Source organism: Typopeltis vanoorti, chromosome 7 (assembly GCF_054136105.1).
Source record: "Typopeltis vanoorti isolate ZY-2024b chromosome 7, IOZ_Tvanoo_1.0, whole genome shotgun sequence".
NCBI classification, from domain to species: domain Eukaryota; kingdom Metazoa; phylum Arthropoda; class Arachnida; order Uropygi; family Thelyphonidae; genus Typopeltis; species Typopeltis vanoorti.
Window position 1 is genome coordinate 65,138,706 of NC_143555.1, and position 20,396 is coordinate 65,159,101.

At 36.1% G+C, this 20,396-nt stretch overlaps 1 protein-coding gene across 1 annotated transcript in view; it reads left to right on the forward strand.

Annotated features, from left to right (window-relative positions):
* Positions 1-20,396, forward strand: part of LOC150104736 (uncharacterized) — a 252,990-nt gene that overhangs the window by 224,913 nt on the left and 7,681 nt on the right. The window contains exons 9-10 of the mRNA XM_090395619.1: positions 5,876-5,996; positions 17,534-17,806. Of these exons, the coding sequence (XP_090251745.1) occupies positions 5,876-5,996; positions 17,534-17,806 (394 nt within the window). The remainder of the gene's footprint in view (positions 1-5,875; positions 5,997-17,533; positions 17,807-20,396) is intronic.

Genomic DNA, 20,396 nt, shown 5'->3' on the forward strand with positions numbered 1-20,396 from the left:
TATATATATATATATTTTGCATTATCAGTTTGGAGTTGAGACATCACAGACTTTAGACAACAAAGACTATCAAGTCATTCTTTAAATCCATTTACCATCTTCATTTTCACCATTTTCTTAGGGACGATGCATTCCATTCACTTACTACTCTCCATGTTTAAAATCTGCTTCTCACTTTCTTATTCACTATACTATATATTAATTCCAGATGATCCCTGGTCTCTTTCCCTGTTCTGATATATGAAAAATTCTTTGAAACACACAGCAGGAAGAGGGTTAGAGATAAACCATGTGAGTGAACCAGTACAGAGTTGGCCATCAGAAGAGTACCAAAGTTTTGGAATTGTACATTACTGTTTGCTTGTTTGAGAAATTTTACTAGAAGCATACCTTCTGATTGTTTTGTATGACACATCTACAAGCTAAGGGTTATCGTAATGAACTTAGTATTTCCACCCTGGTTGGCCAAGTGGATAGCGTATCTTCTCTCCAACCAAGAGGCTGGAGGTTCGAATCCTACTATGGGCAAGAATGTTTTATCAGTCTTTAGGTGGGAGATGTACTTTATTGCCTCGTGTGAGACTACTACACTGCTTACTGGAGACCTGAAGTGGCTTCAAAAAAGTTCCATATTTGAGCAAGGTTCCTGAAATATCTCACTGTTAGCTCACCCCCAACATTAATACTAGTGTACTAGCTAAATGCTATTCGTGGGTAGGATTCACAAAACAGTATCATAATGACAGGCTTAGGTGTTGATGGTTATTCATAATTGTGCTTTGCAGTATAAACAACACCAGATAAACAAAATAATTTATTGAGTTATTAATGATTCATTTGATTTCAAACTTGCATCTTCATTGTGCAAATTATCTGTGATAAGATAATCATACATCTACCACACTCAGATTGTTATAGAACCATTTCAAATTTATAACTGAAAAGGAACTCATGTCTTATCAAGTCACTCTTCATGATCATGATTAAAAAATTAAAATAATTCAAGAAACACAAAGCTAAATGTATTCTTAGAATGACTGTCGCTCATATCTTAAGCAAATTAATGTAACCATACTTATTGAGGTTAGGAAAGTGTTTCATGGCTGATGCTGTTTCTAAAAATAGTCTTAAACCCATAGTTACTTATATGAGCACATTTGTCTACTTCCATTTAATCCTATGTGAAGGAATATTCAGAGCACAGTCTGCCAGTTCGTACTTGTCATACAGATGAATGCAAATATAATTTTTGTGTTCTTCATAGTAGATGAGAACAGATCTACTTGTCTTTCCAAAGTACACCAAGTTGAAAGTACAAGGGAATTTATACACTATATAAGATGTGCTAGACAATGAGATTATCCTTTGGTGAAAGGACAATGATTGATAGCTGGATGTTTGGTTTGAAAGTTGCATGAAGATTATATTTATGAAGACCTTTAGCTATTTTTTCAGATGTACTCCTATAGGAGGATAAGAATGGTTTTGCTGTGATTTTGCATATCAGGTGTGATAGGACATGCAGTCTTTTGTTAGTTTTGTAGCAGATAATCAATTTCTGTGGCAAGAGTTGTGCTATTAGAAGAATCAGCCCAGCTATGTATGTTTTGTGGATGCCATACTGTTTGCGATGGATGGCAAGTGTAACTGCTTTTTTAAGTACCTCCCACTAAATCTCAAAATTAAAAAGTGTATAAATTATTAAAAATGCTACATCTCAGTCTTAAAAAAATTAAAACCTTATCATGTTAAACAACCCCAGATACTCTCCAACCACAAATTCGAGATCCTCGGCTGGCAATGTGCCAAGAAGTCAGTTCATTTATGTTGAAGGGGAGAAAGGAATAAGGTGATGTACGAATTCGTCACCAACAAGTGAAATCACATTCTTTATGTGTAAAAATTTCCAACCATTGTACAAGCAAAATAGTTACCAGTTTAAAAACTAGAATTTTCATGAAAGAAAAGCTAATTTTCTGACATATAATAATAAATAAGGTATTAATAAACACTCATCCCACGAAACGCATTGATTATCCTATTATCGGAATGGATTTGCCTTCTTCTGACATGCGCAGAAGGTCCCACATCTGTGGTCACGCAGTATATGGTGGCCCCAGAATTCACAAACCCAATATCCCACCTACAAACTTGAACAACAGTTTGCAGTTTCCCCTTTCACAGGCAACTCTCCCTCCTTCATTCAAATTTCTATTCACTTTAAAACCTTAATAGAAAAAATATTAACCTAAAAAATTCAAACATCATAATCAACTTTGATATTACTTCATTATTTACTAAAGTACCACTAAGGAAAACCTTGACCTTATCATGTTACATTTTTCCTTGGACATATCTAAATTATTTAAATTCACCAGGATATTTTTGATTATGAAAAATAACTTAGTGAATTTAAATTTTTCATGATCTGAATTTCTGTTCGCTCCTTCCCTTCCTCCCATGTCAATTTCTTATGGAATGTCTAGAAATCAAGCACTTAGCACCACTATGCTCACAAACCAGCAGTCGAGCTAAACTATGTAGATGCTGTATTTGCTTGACACATTTAAACAGCAAACATCCAAAAATGAATTTCACTATACAAAAAGAAACAACTGTGTTCCCTTTTTAGGCACACTGGTTACATGACTACTAAATAGCTCTTTATCTTATTCTGCTTATAGGAAACCTCCCCCCCCAAACATTGCAACTTCTGTAGGCAGCACGCCACCATCCATCCCAACAGTGTGGCATTCTCATACACTTAGTCAAGGAGTGTTTGACCAAGCAGCCCTTACACAGAACTCAGTTATCTTTGTAACACATTTTTAGATGCACTACAACCCCTGTAAAATAGACAAAAATGTTGTATGCCCCTGTCTCTCTTACACCTGACACACATGATCACAGCAAAATGATTCTGATCACTTATAGAGGTATATCTGAAAAGATAGCTGAAATTCTTCATAAATATAATCTTCATGCCACTTTCAAACCACACATCCAGCTAGCAACTTTCATCCATTTTCTTAAGAATCAGCCTTATTGTCTTGCACAATTCTTGTATTGTATCTGCAGTTTAGCCTACTTTGAACAGACAGGTTAGATATATTAGGTTAGCATTCCATCCATAAAAGAGCATAAAAACTACACTCACAATTATTTGTAATACAAGTATGGACTAGTTTTAAAAATTGTAATCAGCCATGAAGCCTTTACCTCAATAAACATTGCTGCATTAATTTGCCTAAGGTCTGAGAGATAGTCGTTTTTCACTGAATTAAGTTTAAAGGTAATGAAAGCACCTATTAAACTTTGGCATATTTTAAGCAAACAGACATATATCACTATAATGTCTGTTTGCTGGTCTGGTTGGCTGGGTGAATAGCATATTTGCTTTCCAACACCAGCATGGATATTTGAATTTCTTTAGGCTAGATGAATTTCATTGTCCTGTATAAGACTACAATTCGGCTAATATATTGGAGGCACTTGAGAAAGTTCTATGTTTGGTTTTTAGAGCAGGTTTTCTAGATTGTCTTACCTTTTAGCCTTCCAACACTTCTAATATGGTACAAGTTTGCTACTTTTCATGGATGAAATTCATATAAAAAAACGCTGTGATCAAACAATGACTGTGGCTAGAGTTAATACAACATAAAATTAAACCAGTAACTGATAAGAAATATATATATATGTGTGTGTGTGTGTGTGGTACATTAAATTACTGAAGTGCAGAATGAATTAGACAGGCTCAGTAATTTAGAGAAAAGTCATGTAAGTGTAGTTTACGGCAGAAAAAATAGTTATCAAGAGAAAGATTTGATATAGAAAATAAATACCATGGCCTGGTTGGCTGAGTGGATAGCGTATCCGCTCTCCAGCCAGCTGTGGGTTCGAATCCCGCCATGGGCATGGATGTTTGTGATTGTCTGTGGAAATACCGGTGGTGGTCAGCAGTAGATGGCATTGGTGTAGTTGTGGTCAGTTGGTGATTGAATGGTGGAGATGGAGTTGTAGAGCAGGTACCCCCCCACCTCCCCCGATGAGTCCTTGGACTCCCTGGAGGTGTCAAATCCCTGACCTTCAGGGAATAGAAAACATATGCGTAGAGAGACTGATTCATTACAAAGAATAAATAATAAACAGCATTTGTATATAGCTTGGGTATCCTATGAAGTAAGAGCAAATCCACCTGACTAGTATCTATCATATACTATATTTTTTGAATAACAGCTTCACACATGTAAGAGAAAACTAATTTATTACTCTTATATATTTTGCTCAATATGTCATGAGCTTCTTTCAGAGAGAAAACAGAAAAACTGGTAACATTTAAATTCTGAATAAAAGAGCAAGTCATACAGCATGAATATCATGTGACAACTGCAGCTGTCCAGTAAGAGGAAACACTATTAGAGTAAATCCCTTACATGTGTGAAGCCATTATTATTATCATCTGACCTCCATGAATTCAGAGACTCATCGAGGGAGGTACACACTATTGCACTCAATACTCATCCAACCGTGCCTTAAACTGATTCAATGTGTTTACATTCACAACACACTCAGGCAATGCATTCCACTCACCAACCACTCTCCATGCAAAGAACCTGCTCCTCACGCCTCTACTCACACCCTCCTTATATACAGTTTCCACTTAGACTTCCTACCATACAAGCTTTACTAATTTTGTTGTCTTTTTCCATATTTAATTTGCCATTATCACTAAAAACTGTGCCTGAAAACTGAAACTGTGCATTTACTATTTTCTATTAGCTTTGCTATTTTTCTCCAAATTTTCCCAAAACAATTTTGTATTGTCTGGTAATCAATTCTTATTCTGCTGTTTAGATCTCCAAGGACTAACTTTTCCTTTTTCATTGTAGCTGCCTTCTCTGGTGCTCCAAAAATTCCTCCATTTCTTCCTTAGTGGAACCTTCTGTGGTACCATAGGCACAAATAAGTCTCATTGTCCAGTTCCCCATTCTGATTTGTGAAATATTGAGATGTATATTCAATAACCAAAAATATCATGAATAGAACTAATTGCAGAGAAGATAATGAATAAAAACAATGGATTTTGAAACATTAAGAATTAAAAAATTTGGAAACTAAAAATTAAAGGGAAAAAAAAAAAGGAATAAAAGCATATATGCAAATCCAGCAGCATGATGGTATGCTTTCACTAGCCATTTTGTTGAAATCATCTTCATATTTCAGACAATGCAATGCTATCTTCATCCTCAACTTTTCTGCATCATTCCCAGTTTTTTCTTAATTTTAGCTCACTCAAGTTTGGCCCCAAATATTATATCATCCCTACTTTCTTAAAAATACACACTCAAGTATGTTATTGTAATATCTTTTAATATGATTTATACAAAAAAATTTAATTTTTGTTAGAATCAAATTTAGCTATAGGTCAGAACACAGGAACAGCTCCATTCTCAGATAATTGAACTTTTCAACTTTTATTCTTTTTGTTTATGAATAGCATTATTTGCAGATTGTTATTGTGAAACATAATACATACTGTATGTGTGGAGCAGAAATTAAATCTCAAGGAGGAAGAAAATGCAAGTTATTTGAAGATGTTGACCTCCTTTTACTCCATAAAGTTATCATGTGATAGTTAATAGTCAAAATTGCAGAAAAAGGCTTCCCTCTTCTTATAGAAAGTTGGCTGTCTTCCTTTGTTCATAGTGGGGAGAGAAGATATGGTGGGAAAAAGATTGAGAATTTACTTTCTAGATAATATTTCAAAATTGTCATTCATTTCAGTTTATTATAAATGCAGATGCTTTGTTGTATAGATGATGATAAAAAGTACTCTTGCTATTTTTTGTTACAACTTTTTTGTTTTGTATTTAAGGGATAAGAATAACACTGGTTGTCTCATGCACTCTGAGACTAATACTAAGTGTTCTTCCAGCTGTGTACAGGAGTTATCATTACAGGAACGGACAAATGAATCGGACGTGATTGGTAAAAAGGTATGTTTTTTTGTCCCATTCTAATAGTTTAAATATTTGTTTATCCACAATTTCATTATACTCTTCTCATAAAAATGTTCTAAAGTATTAATGTTTATTTTCAATTTCAGTACTAGCTCATTGAATATCATTTATGCAATTGGACACAAAGAGAAATCCTCCTAAGTTGTGGTTTTTCCCACTTCTCAGTTTGCTATAGTTGTTGCATGTTCAGCATTACTTTGATCTTCTATTTTATAAATTAAGACTGTACAGACACTTTGGTCCATTAAAAAAAAAAAATTACTACTCATATTATATATTGTAAATTCAGTCACATATTGCATTTGTACATGACAAAAATCTTTCCAGAAAGGTTGTATTGCTCTGTTAGAGATATTCAGGGTTCTGATTTCTTTCGGATAAAAAACAAGAAGAGGCACTGAATGAGATGTTCAGGATATTGTGGAAAGTGATTTGTCATGTTCTTAATACAAGATTTGAAGTAAAAGAATAATATGCTTTATCTGTGGGTGATGATACAGTGATACTACCTTCTAGATGTGAGGGATAGAATGATGGAAGTGCAGAAATTATGCTAGCAAGAAACCAGAAGGCTCAACTGCTGTCTGAGTAAGAGGCATGTTTTTTTTACATTTAGCCCTTTCAGAATCAGTTTGGATCTGTTGTTTTGTATAACTGTAGCATAGGCTTATGTTCAAAGCTTGAATTGTGATCTTGAGTGCGATGTACTGGAGGGTTTTTTTTTTTTTTTTCGTGCATTTTTATGGAATGCTTGTTGGAAAACAATGCTGGATATTGGTCTGGATTTTGAGTAAAAAAAACAAGGGGTGAGGGAGATGAAGGTCATTATTCCTGTTGGAGTTATTTTTGTTACTTGAAGCAGGTATTTTGATCAGGAGAAGAGAAAGTAATCAGACCATGGAAAGTTGCTGAGTAGGACATCACTTTTGACATCATTTTAATGCTAAAGACATATGACTAGTGGAAGTAGTACACAACTTGAATGAAGTTATGATCTGAGTTTCCAATATCAGAGATAAGTGACAAAAATGGTTATTGATCTGTTGAGGATAGATTGATGATTTAAGTTATTTTAGTTTAGTTCATAGGTAAAAAAAGAGGGTATGCGATAGAAACACTTAACTGTTATTACCTTCACGAGTTTCTGCCCTAAATATTATTATCGTATTTACTCGAATATAACTCTTACTTCATCCCCCAAATAAAAGTTAAAAATTCGTGGTGTGAGATATATGTGGGGATTTTCAGAAACTAAAGTTTTTCAGGAAAAAACGAAATTGACATTTATGATTAAATCCTCAGTATTCATTGTAATTTATAATTGCTCACATTATTTATAAAATGCATGCATTGAAATTTTAATTATCGTTATGTACGTGATCAGCCGCTCACCTTCATCACGCGATATATTTGAATCTTTAGAGACAATGCTTCTGTAATTAAATTAATTATTTCTGCCAAAATCATGTCCCAACCTCTCAAAATCCAGTTGCACAGCAGTTCTAATGATGGTCTCTTAATCTTAATCCACCCCCATGCAATCCAAGATTGAGAAGTCAATGCTCTCACTCCCACATTTCATCTACTGGTTTGAGCCTCCATAACTCAGTCAGTATAGACAAAGCCCTTTGATCCGAAAGATGGGGGTTCAATTCTCGTCTGTGATATTAGAACCTTTATCTAGTTCTCTTTTGACAAAAAGATGAGTTAGCCTGTCTCATATGGAAGTAAAGGATTTTTTCAACCGGAAATTTGGGTTTTTCATTCCCCGAAACAGGCAAACCATCCCCTTAACACACACCCACCCACCCACCCACCCACATGAATTACAGTTAGGAATACTTAAAAAAACAATCCCTCCCAGCCATAGGCTTGACTTGTCAGCTAGGCTGGTCCCAAGCGTAGATAAAATAGGGGAGATTGATATGGTGCCATACCTCCCTGTAAAAGGTGCTCACGGCCGTTGTATCATCATATGAAATAAATAAAATAAAATCTACTGATTCCTTCTATCTCTATGCATATGATTCATGTGGTATTAACAAAAGATAACACGACTTGACGAACAAGGCAGAACCAACAATTGTGGAGATGAAATGCTGATCCTCTTCAACTGAATTCCAAAATATCTGAAACTGTCATAACAACATTCGCTATCTATTTCTTAAAGTTTTAAACTCTTTTTTTGTAAGAAAACTATATGCTAAACTTTTTAATTACTTTTTTCATAAAGTAAAATCGGGGGTGTGAGATATACACAAGGGTGAGTTATATTCGAGTAAATATGGTATTATATTACATGACACCTCCAAGGAGTCCAAAGACTCATCGAGGGAAATCACCTACTCTACAACTGTCTCCACCACTCAATCCACCCAAGTATCGACCACAACCATCATCATCTCCACAATTGCCATCTAGTGTCCATCACCACCACTACTATTTTTTTGTCTGTGAATGTGTGTGTGTTCTCATAAAAAAACTAGAGTTTCTAGGAGAAAAACCCTGTCCCTCCATGAGATCAGCTAACTCACCTTCAATATGAAAAACCCATATAAAGTTTCCTCTCATCACAACAAGAATTGAACTTGGGCCTTTTCCAATCAAAGGGCATAAAATACCGTCATTCTTCCAATTGCACTACAGTGGTGCTTAAATACTCAGATCATCTGATATTAGTACCTCCCCTAAATATATTAAAGTTCTTCACTGTCATCAGTAACCCCCACTTGTCCTTCTCTCTCTCTCTCTCTCTCTCTCTCTCTCTCTATATATATATATATATATATATATATATATATATATAGATCCTCTCTGAAAATACAATACTTCTTACATTCTCTCCTGTAATTGGAACACAGAACTTGCTGATTGCCAATAATTTTTGGCCAAGTTAAGCTGAATACTCCTGTACTTTATTTTTAGCATTTATGTACATATATTTTAACATCTTCCTGCGCCCACAGTTATCCTCGTGTGTTATCATTACCAGTCCACTCAGATTCGAAACCTGAAGAACTGTATTCTACATTGCACAATCATTTTTGCATTCATTTGTCCCGGGCTGGGCTGTACTCATTCTTGATTGTATCGCCCCTAATATTTCTAGTACCCTGATTTTGCACTTCCAGCAATACTTTTTCCAAATATCTAACTCCAAAACCATTCAAATGCAGTCCATTGTCCATCAGGTGTACAAATCCTTTTTTCCATCAAATTCATTCCGTACATCTATAAACTGCACATCATTTCTCCTGCAATCTTCACATTGACACATTAGCAATCATGGCCCTTCTTAATTCAGTCCTATTGTACTATAGCAGCATCCTTCAAAACCCTGGTATCTGTGGTCTCTAATCTTTGATCAAGCATTTTATTTCTAACCATGTTGTTACAGCTAGTATTTAGTTGAGTTAGAGAATCTGGGAGACTTGTACTAGATGTGTTTAGGAGTACATATCATCTGCCTAAAGCAGAGAGCTAAGTTTGACATCCCGAATTCTAATATCAGGCTAATATCAGTACAATTAGTAGTGGTGAAGGCATTGGAGAAGTTGGTCAAAGAAAAATTTAGGAATGGGTGGATAAGAATAGGGGAGCACCATAATCTTTGTAGAGCCTTAGTAATTTATTCACTTTTTATAATACAGTTGGAGTTAAGTTGGATAAATGGAATGAGTATATGATGATACTACTATTACTACTGGATTTTGCGAAGGCGTTTGACAGAATACTTACTTGGAATGCTGTTACACAAATTTGAGTAAATATGGATGGATATGAAGCTGGTGATATGGATTCAAGGCGGCTGATGGACAAATTAGTGTATAGACGAGCACAATCCAGGAGATGGCAGATAATTAGCAGTATGTCAATATGCCTCTGTGCTTGGACCACTGATATTTAATTTGTACGAGGCACATCCAGGGACTCATCTGGCACAAAATTTCTTATACCCCAGCTTTTCTGGGGTATAAGCAATTTCACAATTTCATGAATGATTAGAATTTCCAGAAATTCAAAGGAAAGTTCTGTAATTGTGAAATTATGATTTTAATAAATTTTTGTGTGCACTCTTTCCACCAAATCCTCTATCACCACACTTGGCCAGCTACTGTGCTCTTCATTGTGAACATTTTTGTGCCCTTCATTTAAACAAATGACACCATTGCCTAACTTTTTGTCACTCATTATGTTAGGCCTATAAACCTAACACAGTTGTCAGTGAATTTCTACAGCAATGTTGTCCCCCCCTCCCCCCCCAACAAAATCTGTATCACACCACAAACCTCACAACTGGCAGGATTTTTTTATCACAGCATTCAATATAAATTATTTGTAGAAGACAACAAACGATAACGAGGCAAAAGTAAAATTGTCAACAACTAGTTAATGAATCACTATGCTATTACTATTATTACGGGCCACTCCAGGGAGTCCTTAGACTCATCGAGGGAGGCTCTAAACATCATGTCCACACAACTATATGACATTCTCACAGTATCTATCATACCTTGCCTTTAACTCACTCACTGCCATAGCCCCCACAACAGACTCTGGCAGCTTATTCCACTCATTTACCACTCTAAAAGTAAAGAACCCAGCTCTAACACCCCTGCTAACCAGACTCTTGCCCAGCTTCCATGGATGTCCCCTAGTTCTCCCACCACCAGTCCTGTTCTTAAAAAATATCCTCTGAATTAATCCTATAGAAACCCTTCAGCAATTTGAATGTCTCAATCATATCTCTCCTTTTCCACCTATCAACTAATTTCTGCAACCCACAAATCTTCAACCTGTTCTCATATGGTTCATTCCATAGACCTGCTATCATCTTAGTCACTCGCCTCTGGATTCTCTCCACCTCCTCCCCATCAAGAAGGAACCTAGGTGACCAAATCTGGGCACAGTAGTCAAGATGAGGTCTTATCAAGGCTCGGTACAGATGTATAATAACTTGCTTGTCTGTGCTTGTCAAGGTATTTTTCAACAACCAAGTGAGTTGATGAGCTGATTTAGCTACTTTTGCAGTGTGCCTCCTAAACTTCATCTCCCTATCCACCAACACTCCCAAGTCCCTGGCATCATCAATCTCCTGGAGTACAGTTCCACCAATGTGGTATACTGCTGCTAATCTTTTCACCCCAAAATACATAACCTTACATTTTGTCACATTAAATTGATAACCATTCTCCTTAGCTCAGAACTCCAATCTATCCAAGTCGTCCTGCAAGATTTTGACACCTTCTGCATTCACTATTGCCGTACCCAACTTTGTATCTTCAGCAAACAAATGAACTGTTCCTCTTAGATCCTTCCCTGTATCTTTAATGAACAAATTAAACAGCAGTGGTCCAAGAACAGAACCCTGCAGCACACCACTAGTCACAGGCCGTCTTTTGGACTCTACTCCTGAATAAACTGCTCTTTGATATCTCTCCATCAACCACCACATATCCATTCCCATATGTTGTAGTTTACGGATTAGAATTCCATGTGGTATCCTGTCAAAGGCCTTAGCCAGGTCCAGCAGTATCACTGTAAACCCATTACCCTTATCCAGTTCAGCTGTCACTGTGTTATAAAACTTGAGCAAGTTACTGGGGCATGATCTACCCTTCACAAAGCCATGCTTTCCCCCCCCCCCCCTTACAGTATCTCATTTTCATCAATCCATTCCTGTTTTCCCCTTAACTACTTTCCCCAAGACCTTGACAACGACTCCTGATATGCTGATCGGTCAGTAATTTGCAACTGTAGTCTTGGATCCTCCTTTATGCAATGGAACTATTTTCCCCTTTCCACACCTTCGGGACTAAACCAGACCCGAAACTCAGATTAAACAATATGGTCAAGGGCACTGATAATTCTTTAGCCACTTCACGCAAGACTCGTGCCGGTATACCATCCAATCCCACAGATGTATTCACATTAAGGTTCTATAATAGACTATTCACCTCCACTTCATTCATCACAATTAATGTATAAACTAATGGTTCCTTCATTTTTTCAATGTCACCACCTGGATGATATACTTTTGCAAAGTTCTCGCTCAGTAACTCCACAATATCAACTGATTCAGTAACCTCCTTACCATCATCATTCCTTAAAATCATTTTGCCGTATACAGTTTTTTTTTTTTTTTTTTGCTTGCAGCATATTGAAAGAACTGTTTGGGATTCTCTTTAGCATGCATAGCTAGTTTTCTTTCATAATCCGCATTTGCTTTTTTTACCACACTCGTTACCCATCTGGCCTGCACTTTATACCGTTTGTGTGCCTGCAGGTCACCTCTTTCTTTAAATTCCCTCCACAGCTGTTTCTTTTTTTGCAGCTCAAGCTTAATGGTGTTATTCATCCATTTAACCCCTACTTGTTTTATTATTCGGACCCTAGGTATACAATCAGTCATAACCTCCTGTAAATGCTCCTTGACCACTTCCCATGCTCTATCGACATCCAGCCCTTGCAGTTGAACATGCCATGGCACTGAACCAAGCAATCTCCTAAGCTTGTCATACTTGCCAGCATGGTAATTCCACGTATACCCTGTCTTAATCAAATTCCACACCTTTAGCCACCTTCCAGGTCCACCTTATGATCACTCTCACCAATAGGTGGCAACATTGTCATATTCATTACAGATGATGGAATAGATGGTGAAATTCTCAGATGCTATTGCCAGGCAAGCACTCTCACCCCTAGTATTTTCAATTACATGCTGTCTCAGATAGTTATTCCTTAATAATTGAATAAAATCCATTTCCTTCCTCACATGTATCCTCTCCTCCTTCCAATCAATGTTACCATAGTTGAAATCCCCCATAATAATTACCTTACTTCCACTCATTTCATCAATTTGTTTATGCATACTATCTCCACCATCTATTCCATCATCTGGTCTACAGCAGCACCCAACTGTATATTTTGTTCTGCCAGTCTCAATCTCACACCAAATAGCCTCAAATGAGCTCTTTTCACCATCCTGCGATACAACTTCAATTATCCTTGGCTGCAGTTCATCAGCTATCATCAATAACACCCCTCCCCCATTTTATTCTCTCTGTTCCTCCTAAACTTGCTATAACCTACACATTCTATACTATATCATCTTCCATCAGCCATTTTTCACTAATGCCAATAACCTATGGCCAGGAAGAGCCAATCAAGGCCAAAAATTCTTCCTTCTTGTTCCTAAGACTCCTGGCATTAGTATACATGAAATGCAGTGGTCCCTTTGTCCCACCCCTATCTTCTCAATCCGTTATTCTAACTATCCCATTCCGATATTTTGTCCTTAGTACTGGCTCGGGTACATTATATATACATTCTTACACTCAACTGTCTCACAGATGTCTGCACATCCACTTCCCCCCCCCTCCTTGGTAGTTCTAGTTTCCCTGGTTTTCTATCCATTTTCACTTCATTCAGCAACATCCAGTCTCTGCACATCAAATCCATTCAAATACAGGCCATCCATCTTGTATAAATCTTTTCCCCCCATCAAATTCATTCCACATGTCCACAAATTCCACACCACACAATCTGCATAATTATGCGCAGGTTATGGTAGCGAAATTATACGTTAAAGGTAGCAAAAGAAAAGAGTGACAGTTAGAATGATGAGTCTGTTTCTGCGGAATGACAGAGAGGAGTTTAGGAGGACCATAATCGCAAATGACCCTCCTAAACTCCTGTCATTCCGCGGCAACAGACTCACCATTCTAACTCTGTCACTCTTTTCTTTTGCTACCTTTAACAATACTTTCATGTCCTCTCTCATAAAAAATTTATCTCCTTTCAATTCATTCGTACCCACCACAACTATCAATTCTATCACCCTCGGTTTTTGGGCTCTAATACTCTCACTTACATCCTTAAGTTTTGCACCCAGTAAATACGATTTAGTTAAACTCGCAGCTATCACCCCTCTTAATAACGAGTCACCATACAACACTCTTTCCTTCATTTCAGAAACTCTCCCACTCTTCCACTTATTTTTCCTTTCAAACACTTGTTTATTTATGTTAGCCAAATCACTCTGGAAAGAGTTTTGCAGGTGCTCTAATTGCCGCTGTGCATTTTGTATCACTGCGCGCAGCCTACCGATCTCACTCCCTACAAATAATTCCTCATTTTTTTTCATCATTTAAACCATTTTCTCTCTCTCTGTATAGTTGCTTTCACTCTTTCTTTGATCACCGCTCTCATTACCATCTTGTACAACATCGCAATTCCCCATCAAGCCACTATTTTCACTCACATTCTGGTTTTCTTCAACCATAACTATCTCACAACCTGACACATACTTCAACTCCTCACTTTGCTTACACTTTCTGCACATTCTCCCACTACTATCACTTTCAATCCAAACTCCAGCCTCATTCGGGAATGCATACATCCCACACACATCACATTGGACAAACTCCCTCACATTGAACAATGGCATCGTATTTTTGGACGCCATTATCTTATGTCGCATTGGTGACATGTGCTATTCTATGAAACGTATCGTTAAAATACTAAATTAAATAAAATGGAATTCACACCAAAATCACACAGACACAACAAGCTACCAAAATTAGACAATATTACGTTATGATTTAAACCTATATTCTAATTTTCACACAAAATTATACTTAGCTTTCGGGAGCTCTCTGAAAACACTACACACCGTGTAGCCCTCTAGCGGTGACTCTCAATGTATGTGTGTGCAACCACCCCTCCCTCCCATATCCTATTTGGCAATTAATTTTGAATGGACCTTGCTTTCTGGAAGTGCCTCATACATCAGTGATATAAGAAATATGAAGTTATTTGTTGATGATGTAAAAGTGAGTAGAAAAGTAGAAAGTAGTTAATCAGGCAGTGTAGAGAACCTGAAGAATGATTTAAATAGGCTGACAGTATTGGCAAAAGATTGGGTGCCAGCTTAATGTAGAAAAGTGTAATAATATTTGGGTTGAAAAAATTTTAGGCTTTGTATGGCTCTGGGAAATTAAAGGGATAAGGAGTTGAAGTTCAGTGAATATATTGCAAAAGTGGCCAAGATAACTCATGTTTCACTTGATTATTGAAGAACCTGTGCAGAGATATGGAAGTTATCCAATTACAGTGAACAGGTCTGGTTACCAGGGTTTCTTAAAAACTTAAATGCATCTATTATATACCATTCATACTAATTTTCCAGGGATGACCCTTTTTTCCCTGTTCTCCTCTTTCTAGTCAAGTGCTGAAAATTTCTTCTGTTACAACAAGGGTTAACATAAGATTGATACAGAGATATTTTTAGCACTTAGTTGATATTTGTATTTTGTACTTTGAAGAGCATTAAATGAGTGAAATGTCTTCAAAAAGTATAATTATTATTATTATGTGACACCTCCAAGGAGTCCAAAGACTCATCAAGGGAGGGCACCTACTTACAATCCTCAGTCTCCACCACTCAATCCATCAACTACACAACGTCATCTACTGGCCACCACCACTAGTATTTTCACAGACAATCACAAAAATCCATGCCCACAGTCGGATTCGAACCTGCAGTCTTTCGGCTGGAGAGCAGATACACTAACCCCCTTGACCGACCAGGCCACTTCCATCTCCATAATAGGAATTGAGTGGATAGTCTGGCCCTTCCATGATGGGTGTGTCTTCAGACTCCATGGAGATTCCATGCAATAATAAATTCTTCCTTATTGCTTGTATTACTCATACTACAAAACCACCAGTATTTGGAAGCTGTCTATTTTAGATCGATTTAATCCCTCTGTAATCACTATCAACACTCTTCCACCTATCTATTTTGCCTGTCTTCTTTTGAATACACTACACCCATTACACTCTCTTCTTGTAAGGATAACCTCTTTTGTTAGCCCGGTCTCATTAATGTCATTAATTTTTGGTCCTGTATCATTTATGAATGTGTTAAAAATTTACTGCCTTTTTGCAGGGGATGGGGGAAATTGGATTACCCAGTAAGAAAATCTCCATTTGAGACTAACTTGCCTGCATAAAATGCTAGATGCTCTTATAAAGTTTCTAGCATTCTAGGTGAAAGGATACAAAGGATGCAACTGCTGGTTGATCACAATGAGAAAAAAACAAAGGATGTTTCAGAGTTTGATAAACGGCTTATTGTGGATGTCCATCTGGCTGGAGCCACAATTTTGAAATCAGCAGAGCTGATTGGTTTCTCAAGAGGTGAGATATCCTGGATGCTTAATTAGTGGAAAAATAACCACTTTGCTTGTCTAAAAAGGCATAACTGTGATCCTAAGACAGTCTGTTAGGTATAAGGTCGGCATTATCTAAGAAGGCTTGTACAGACAAACAGAACTTTCCATGTGCAGCAATTGACCGAAGCATTTAATGAGAGCTGTTCTTGACCCATATCTCACCAGACTATGTGCACAGAATTGAAGAAGATTGGTATTGGCAGTTGCATGTCTATATGGAAACTGCTGATTTCTGCAAAGAACCGGAAAGTTTGTCTACAGTGGTGTCAGGAGCACTGTGACTGGATACTGCAAGGCTGGAAAAAAAAGTCGTGGTCTAATGAATCACAGTACACCTTGTTCTGCACTGACGGTAGGCAGAGAGTCTGGAGCCCCATGAAGCAATGACCAGTTTGCTTTGTAAACACAACGTTCTGGAGATAGTGTCATGGTGTGGAGCATGTTCTGTTAGTACAGAATGGGTCCCATGACTGGAAGATTGGATGTTCTTCAAGGAATATCTGAACATTGTTGCTGATCAAGTCCATCCTGCAATGTTGACTTTTTATCCAGCAGGCGATAGTTGTTTCATGGACAACAGTACTACTGTCCATTGTGAGAATTGTTTGCAGTGGTTCAATGTCTTCTTCTTCTGTCAAATCTGAGCCAGTTAAAGCACTGTGGTAAACAGCTGGTATGTTGTAGATGTAGGTGCAATTTATGCCAAATTGCATATGTAATTTGGGCTAAAGGAGGTCCAGTATGATATTAAATAAAAGTTTCTAATTCAGTAGCTGGTGTACACATATACACAGTCTTCTTTACACACTTTCTTATGCTGGTTTTTTTCATCTCCTGCATGACAGATTAGCTTAAGCACACATGCATTTAACAAATGCAACATTTTTCTTCAGATGCCTCGATGTTAATTTTAGCGTTCAACACAAATTATACATGCTGACAATATGTAGCTATACAGTACGAGTATTATTTACATGTAAACTGTTACTGTTATTATTATTATTTTTTATTAAGATATAATGCTATTATATGGTACATACAAGATTTAAATTGATTAACCTTCAGAACAGTAATTGAGTAAAAAACTCTTTTCTTCCATCTCTTTCTTGCTTCCTTTTGGTATCAGCAAAAGTACTTGCTTTATTTAATCTGCACAGATGAATGATTTTTATTTCAGTGACTGTTCAAAATATATCATGTATATAATCATTATTGAATTTTTGCTGTTGTCATTCCGGTTTTCTAATGATTGCATAAACCATATAAATTTTATAGGAACAATTAATTGTCAGTATTAGAAGAAAAGTAGAATCACTCAAGCTGGAACAACTAGTATTAAGAGAAGAAATAGCCCAAAATGAACTTCTTGGTCGTGAAATTGCATCTAGAGTGGAACAATTAGCTAGGCCTAATGAGCTTGAAAAATACAGGCTTCATGTGGAAGAAATGGAGAAGATTATCCATCTTCTTCTTTCACTGTCTGGAAGGCTAGCAAGGGCAGAAAATTCTTTTCTAAATCTTCCTGATGACATTAGTGAAGATGAAAGGGTAAGATCTCTACTTAGTTGAAATAAATATATGTAAAATGAGACCTTTATTGCAACACTGATTAGATTTACAACATTTTTTTTGGACATCTCAGTACTGCACTTGCAAGAATATATATAATTTCACTCTGCTTGGAAAGACTTTTGCACATTATTTATGTGATGATGAAAAATGTTTCCTCATGGTATTCAAGCATGCATCGTAATTACCAAAAGACCAACCAGGTTCATCTCTTATGGAAACGCTATTACTGATCTCTGACTTAAGTAATAACTCAATTCAAAGAAAACTTAATCATTGTCGATTAGAGTTGAAGTCAGTGATTACTCCAAGTATATCCAAAAAATAAAAAAATAAATAATAATAAATAAATCAGATCTTATTTAAAGTTATTATACACATGAATGACATTTAAAGACAAATCATTATATCATGAATTAAAATATTAAGTCGCATTTAATTTGCAAATTAAATTGTACAAACAATATGTGCTGAACTCAACTAAAAATGTAACCTAACTCATAAGTTAAACAGCAGGGAGACGTTGGGATGTGCATGTGGCAGAATCTATTTCCCTCCTGTGATGAGTCCTTGGAGGTGTCACATTAATAATGATAACAATAATGACAAATGTGTAGGCCAGGATATCATACTGATCCATTAGACTACACTTTAAACAATTTCAAGTAAACCTTCAGCAGTTCTGAGTGAACTAAAACAGAGCATATAAATTATATCCATTGCTTGTTCTACATTCAGAGTTCAAAGTATCAGTAGCTGTCCATTCCACCTTTCATAAGAGAAGAATTTAATCGAAGAAACAAAACAGTTTTTTCCAGGTTGAGAGAAAATTCAGACAAACACTGCTTCCATTTCAAATGAAGAAATATGAGTTATTGCATAACAAAATGGAAGTACATACTACTTTCTTCTGTTCCATTCAGCAATAACAGCAGGAATTTTCAACAATTCCTTTACTTCAGTTGAACAAATTCCTGTAAGGAGTACCTTGAAAATATCAGCATATATTGGTTTCTGTTAACAGACAATATGTCTGTGTACTTTACTTTCTTAAATGAATATCTGTTTTATTCCTCAAATCTATGGAAATTCTGGATCCACATCATTATATACTTCCAATTTACCTCTCCTAATATTATGCTCTCCTTCTTAGCTCTCCAGCTATTATTATTTTAAGCATTCTTTGATGCTAATCAAAGAAATGCTATGAATTAATTGATTAATATTAATTTACAAGTAACTCATATATACTAGTTACCTAGTCGTGAAGTTACTTCACACGTAAACTTTGTTTGCTTACACTTGAATAAAGGATTAAACCAAGACTATAATTTCTTGGCATCTTTAATTTGAAGTATAACCAATTGGAAAAAACTTTCAAAATACATCACAGAAATACTGTTTGACATCATGCAGACTGTGTTGGTCACATCCAGGTTCCTCGCTCTATGTTAGTCGATATAGCTATCTACATGTGCCTTTGGCCAGAGTTTTCTTCAGCATTTTCCTGCTTTATACATCTAAAATTTCTCTGTACATAATTGCTCTGATGCCAACAACAAAATGAGTTAATAGTACATATGCTTGAAACAGTTATTTACATGTACATTCACTCATGTTCACTTTATGTTCTTCTCTTCCATAAGAGAAGAATTTAATTGAAGAACCAAAACAGTGTTATATTGTTGTTTCTCTCTCTCTAATAATTTCTTATTTTTTTATACTTTCTTCAGTTCTCTATTATCTTTTCTTGTGTATAGCCTAACTAGATTCCACCTAGGGATATTTCCTTTTCAGATACTGGCAAATTTATATTTATACTGCACCAGCCAGTATCCTATAACAGGAATTTTATTCAAGTTCAGAGAAATATTCCTAGATTCACTGGCATACACTCTAACACACACTTAAATAGATATCGGTACTTTGCAGTCATGACCAATGATCTATTACCTAAACACATATCTAAAATTTCTCCCACTATGGTTCTAATTTTATAAGTGGTAATTTGATATCTCAAATTCAGGCATATGCAATAAAACATGTTTATTGGAACTAAATGACAATTACAGCTAAATTGAATCAAATTACAAAAACTTCTAAATCTCTTGCTAAGTTAAATCTCATGCTAAGATAATTCTCACAATTCTAAATTAATCAAGTTCACCTAGACAGATCAAATTGTTAATCACACAGAACAATAGAAATCAATGACAATATTACACTAAATTAAGATTCTCTCATGCATGCTATTCATAGAGTACATACTATACAACTTGTTGCTTTCTCAGTTAAGGTTATCTACTAAACAAAATACACTTATTACTTCAATCACATGCAATTAGATTTGTTCCTGATAATTCTTTGTCCAACAGAATTTTGCTGTCTCAAATACGAAATCTTATCCAAGTTCTCTAAAGGATTGTCCACATTACTTAATCAAACATAACTTTCAATCTTCTATCACTTCTGTAACATATAACAAAGATCTCTACATTACCCAGTTCTTTCCGAAGGTCTATTAACTACCCCGTGTTGTTCTGGTCATCCATCGATAGGCAATCTCACC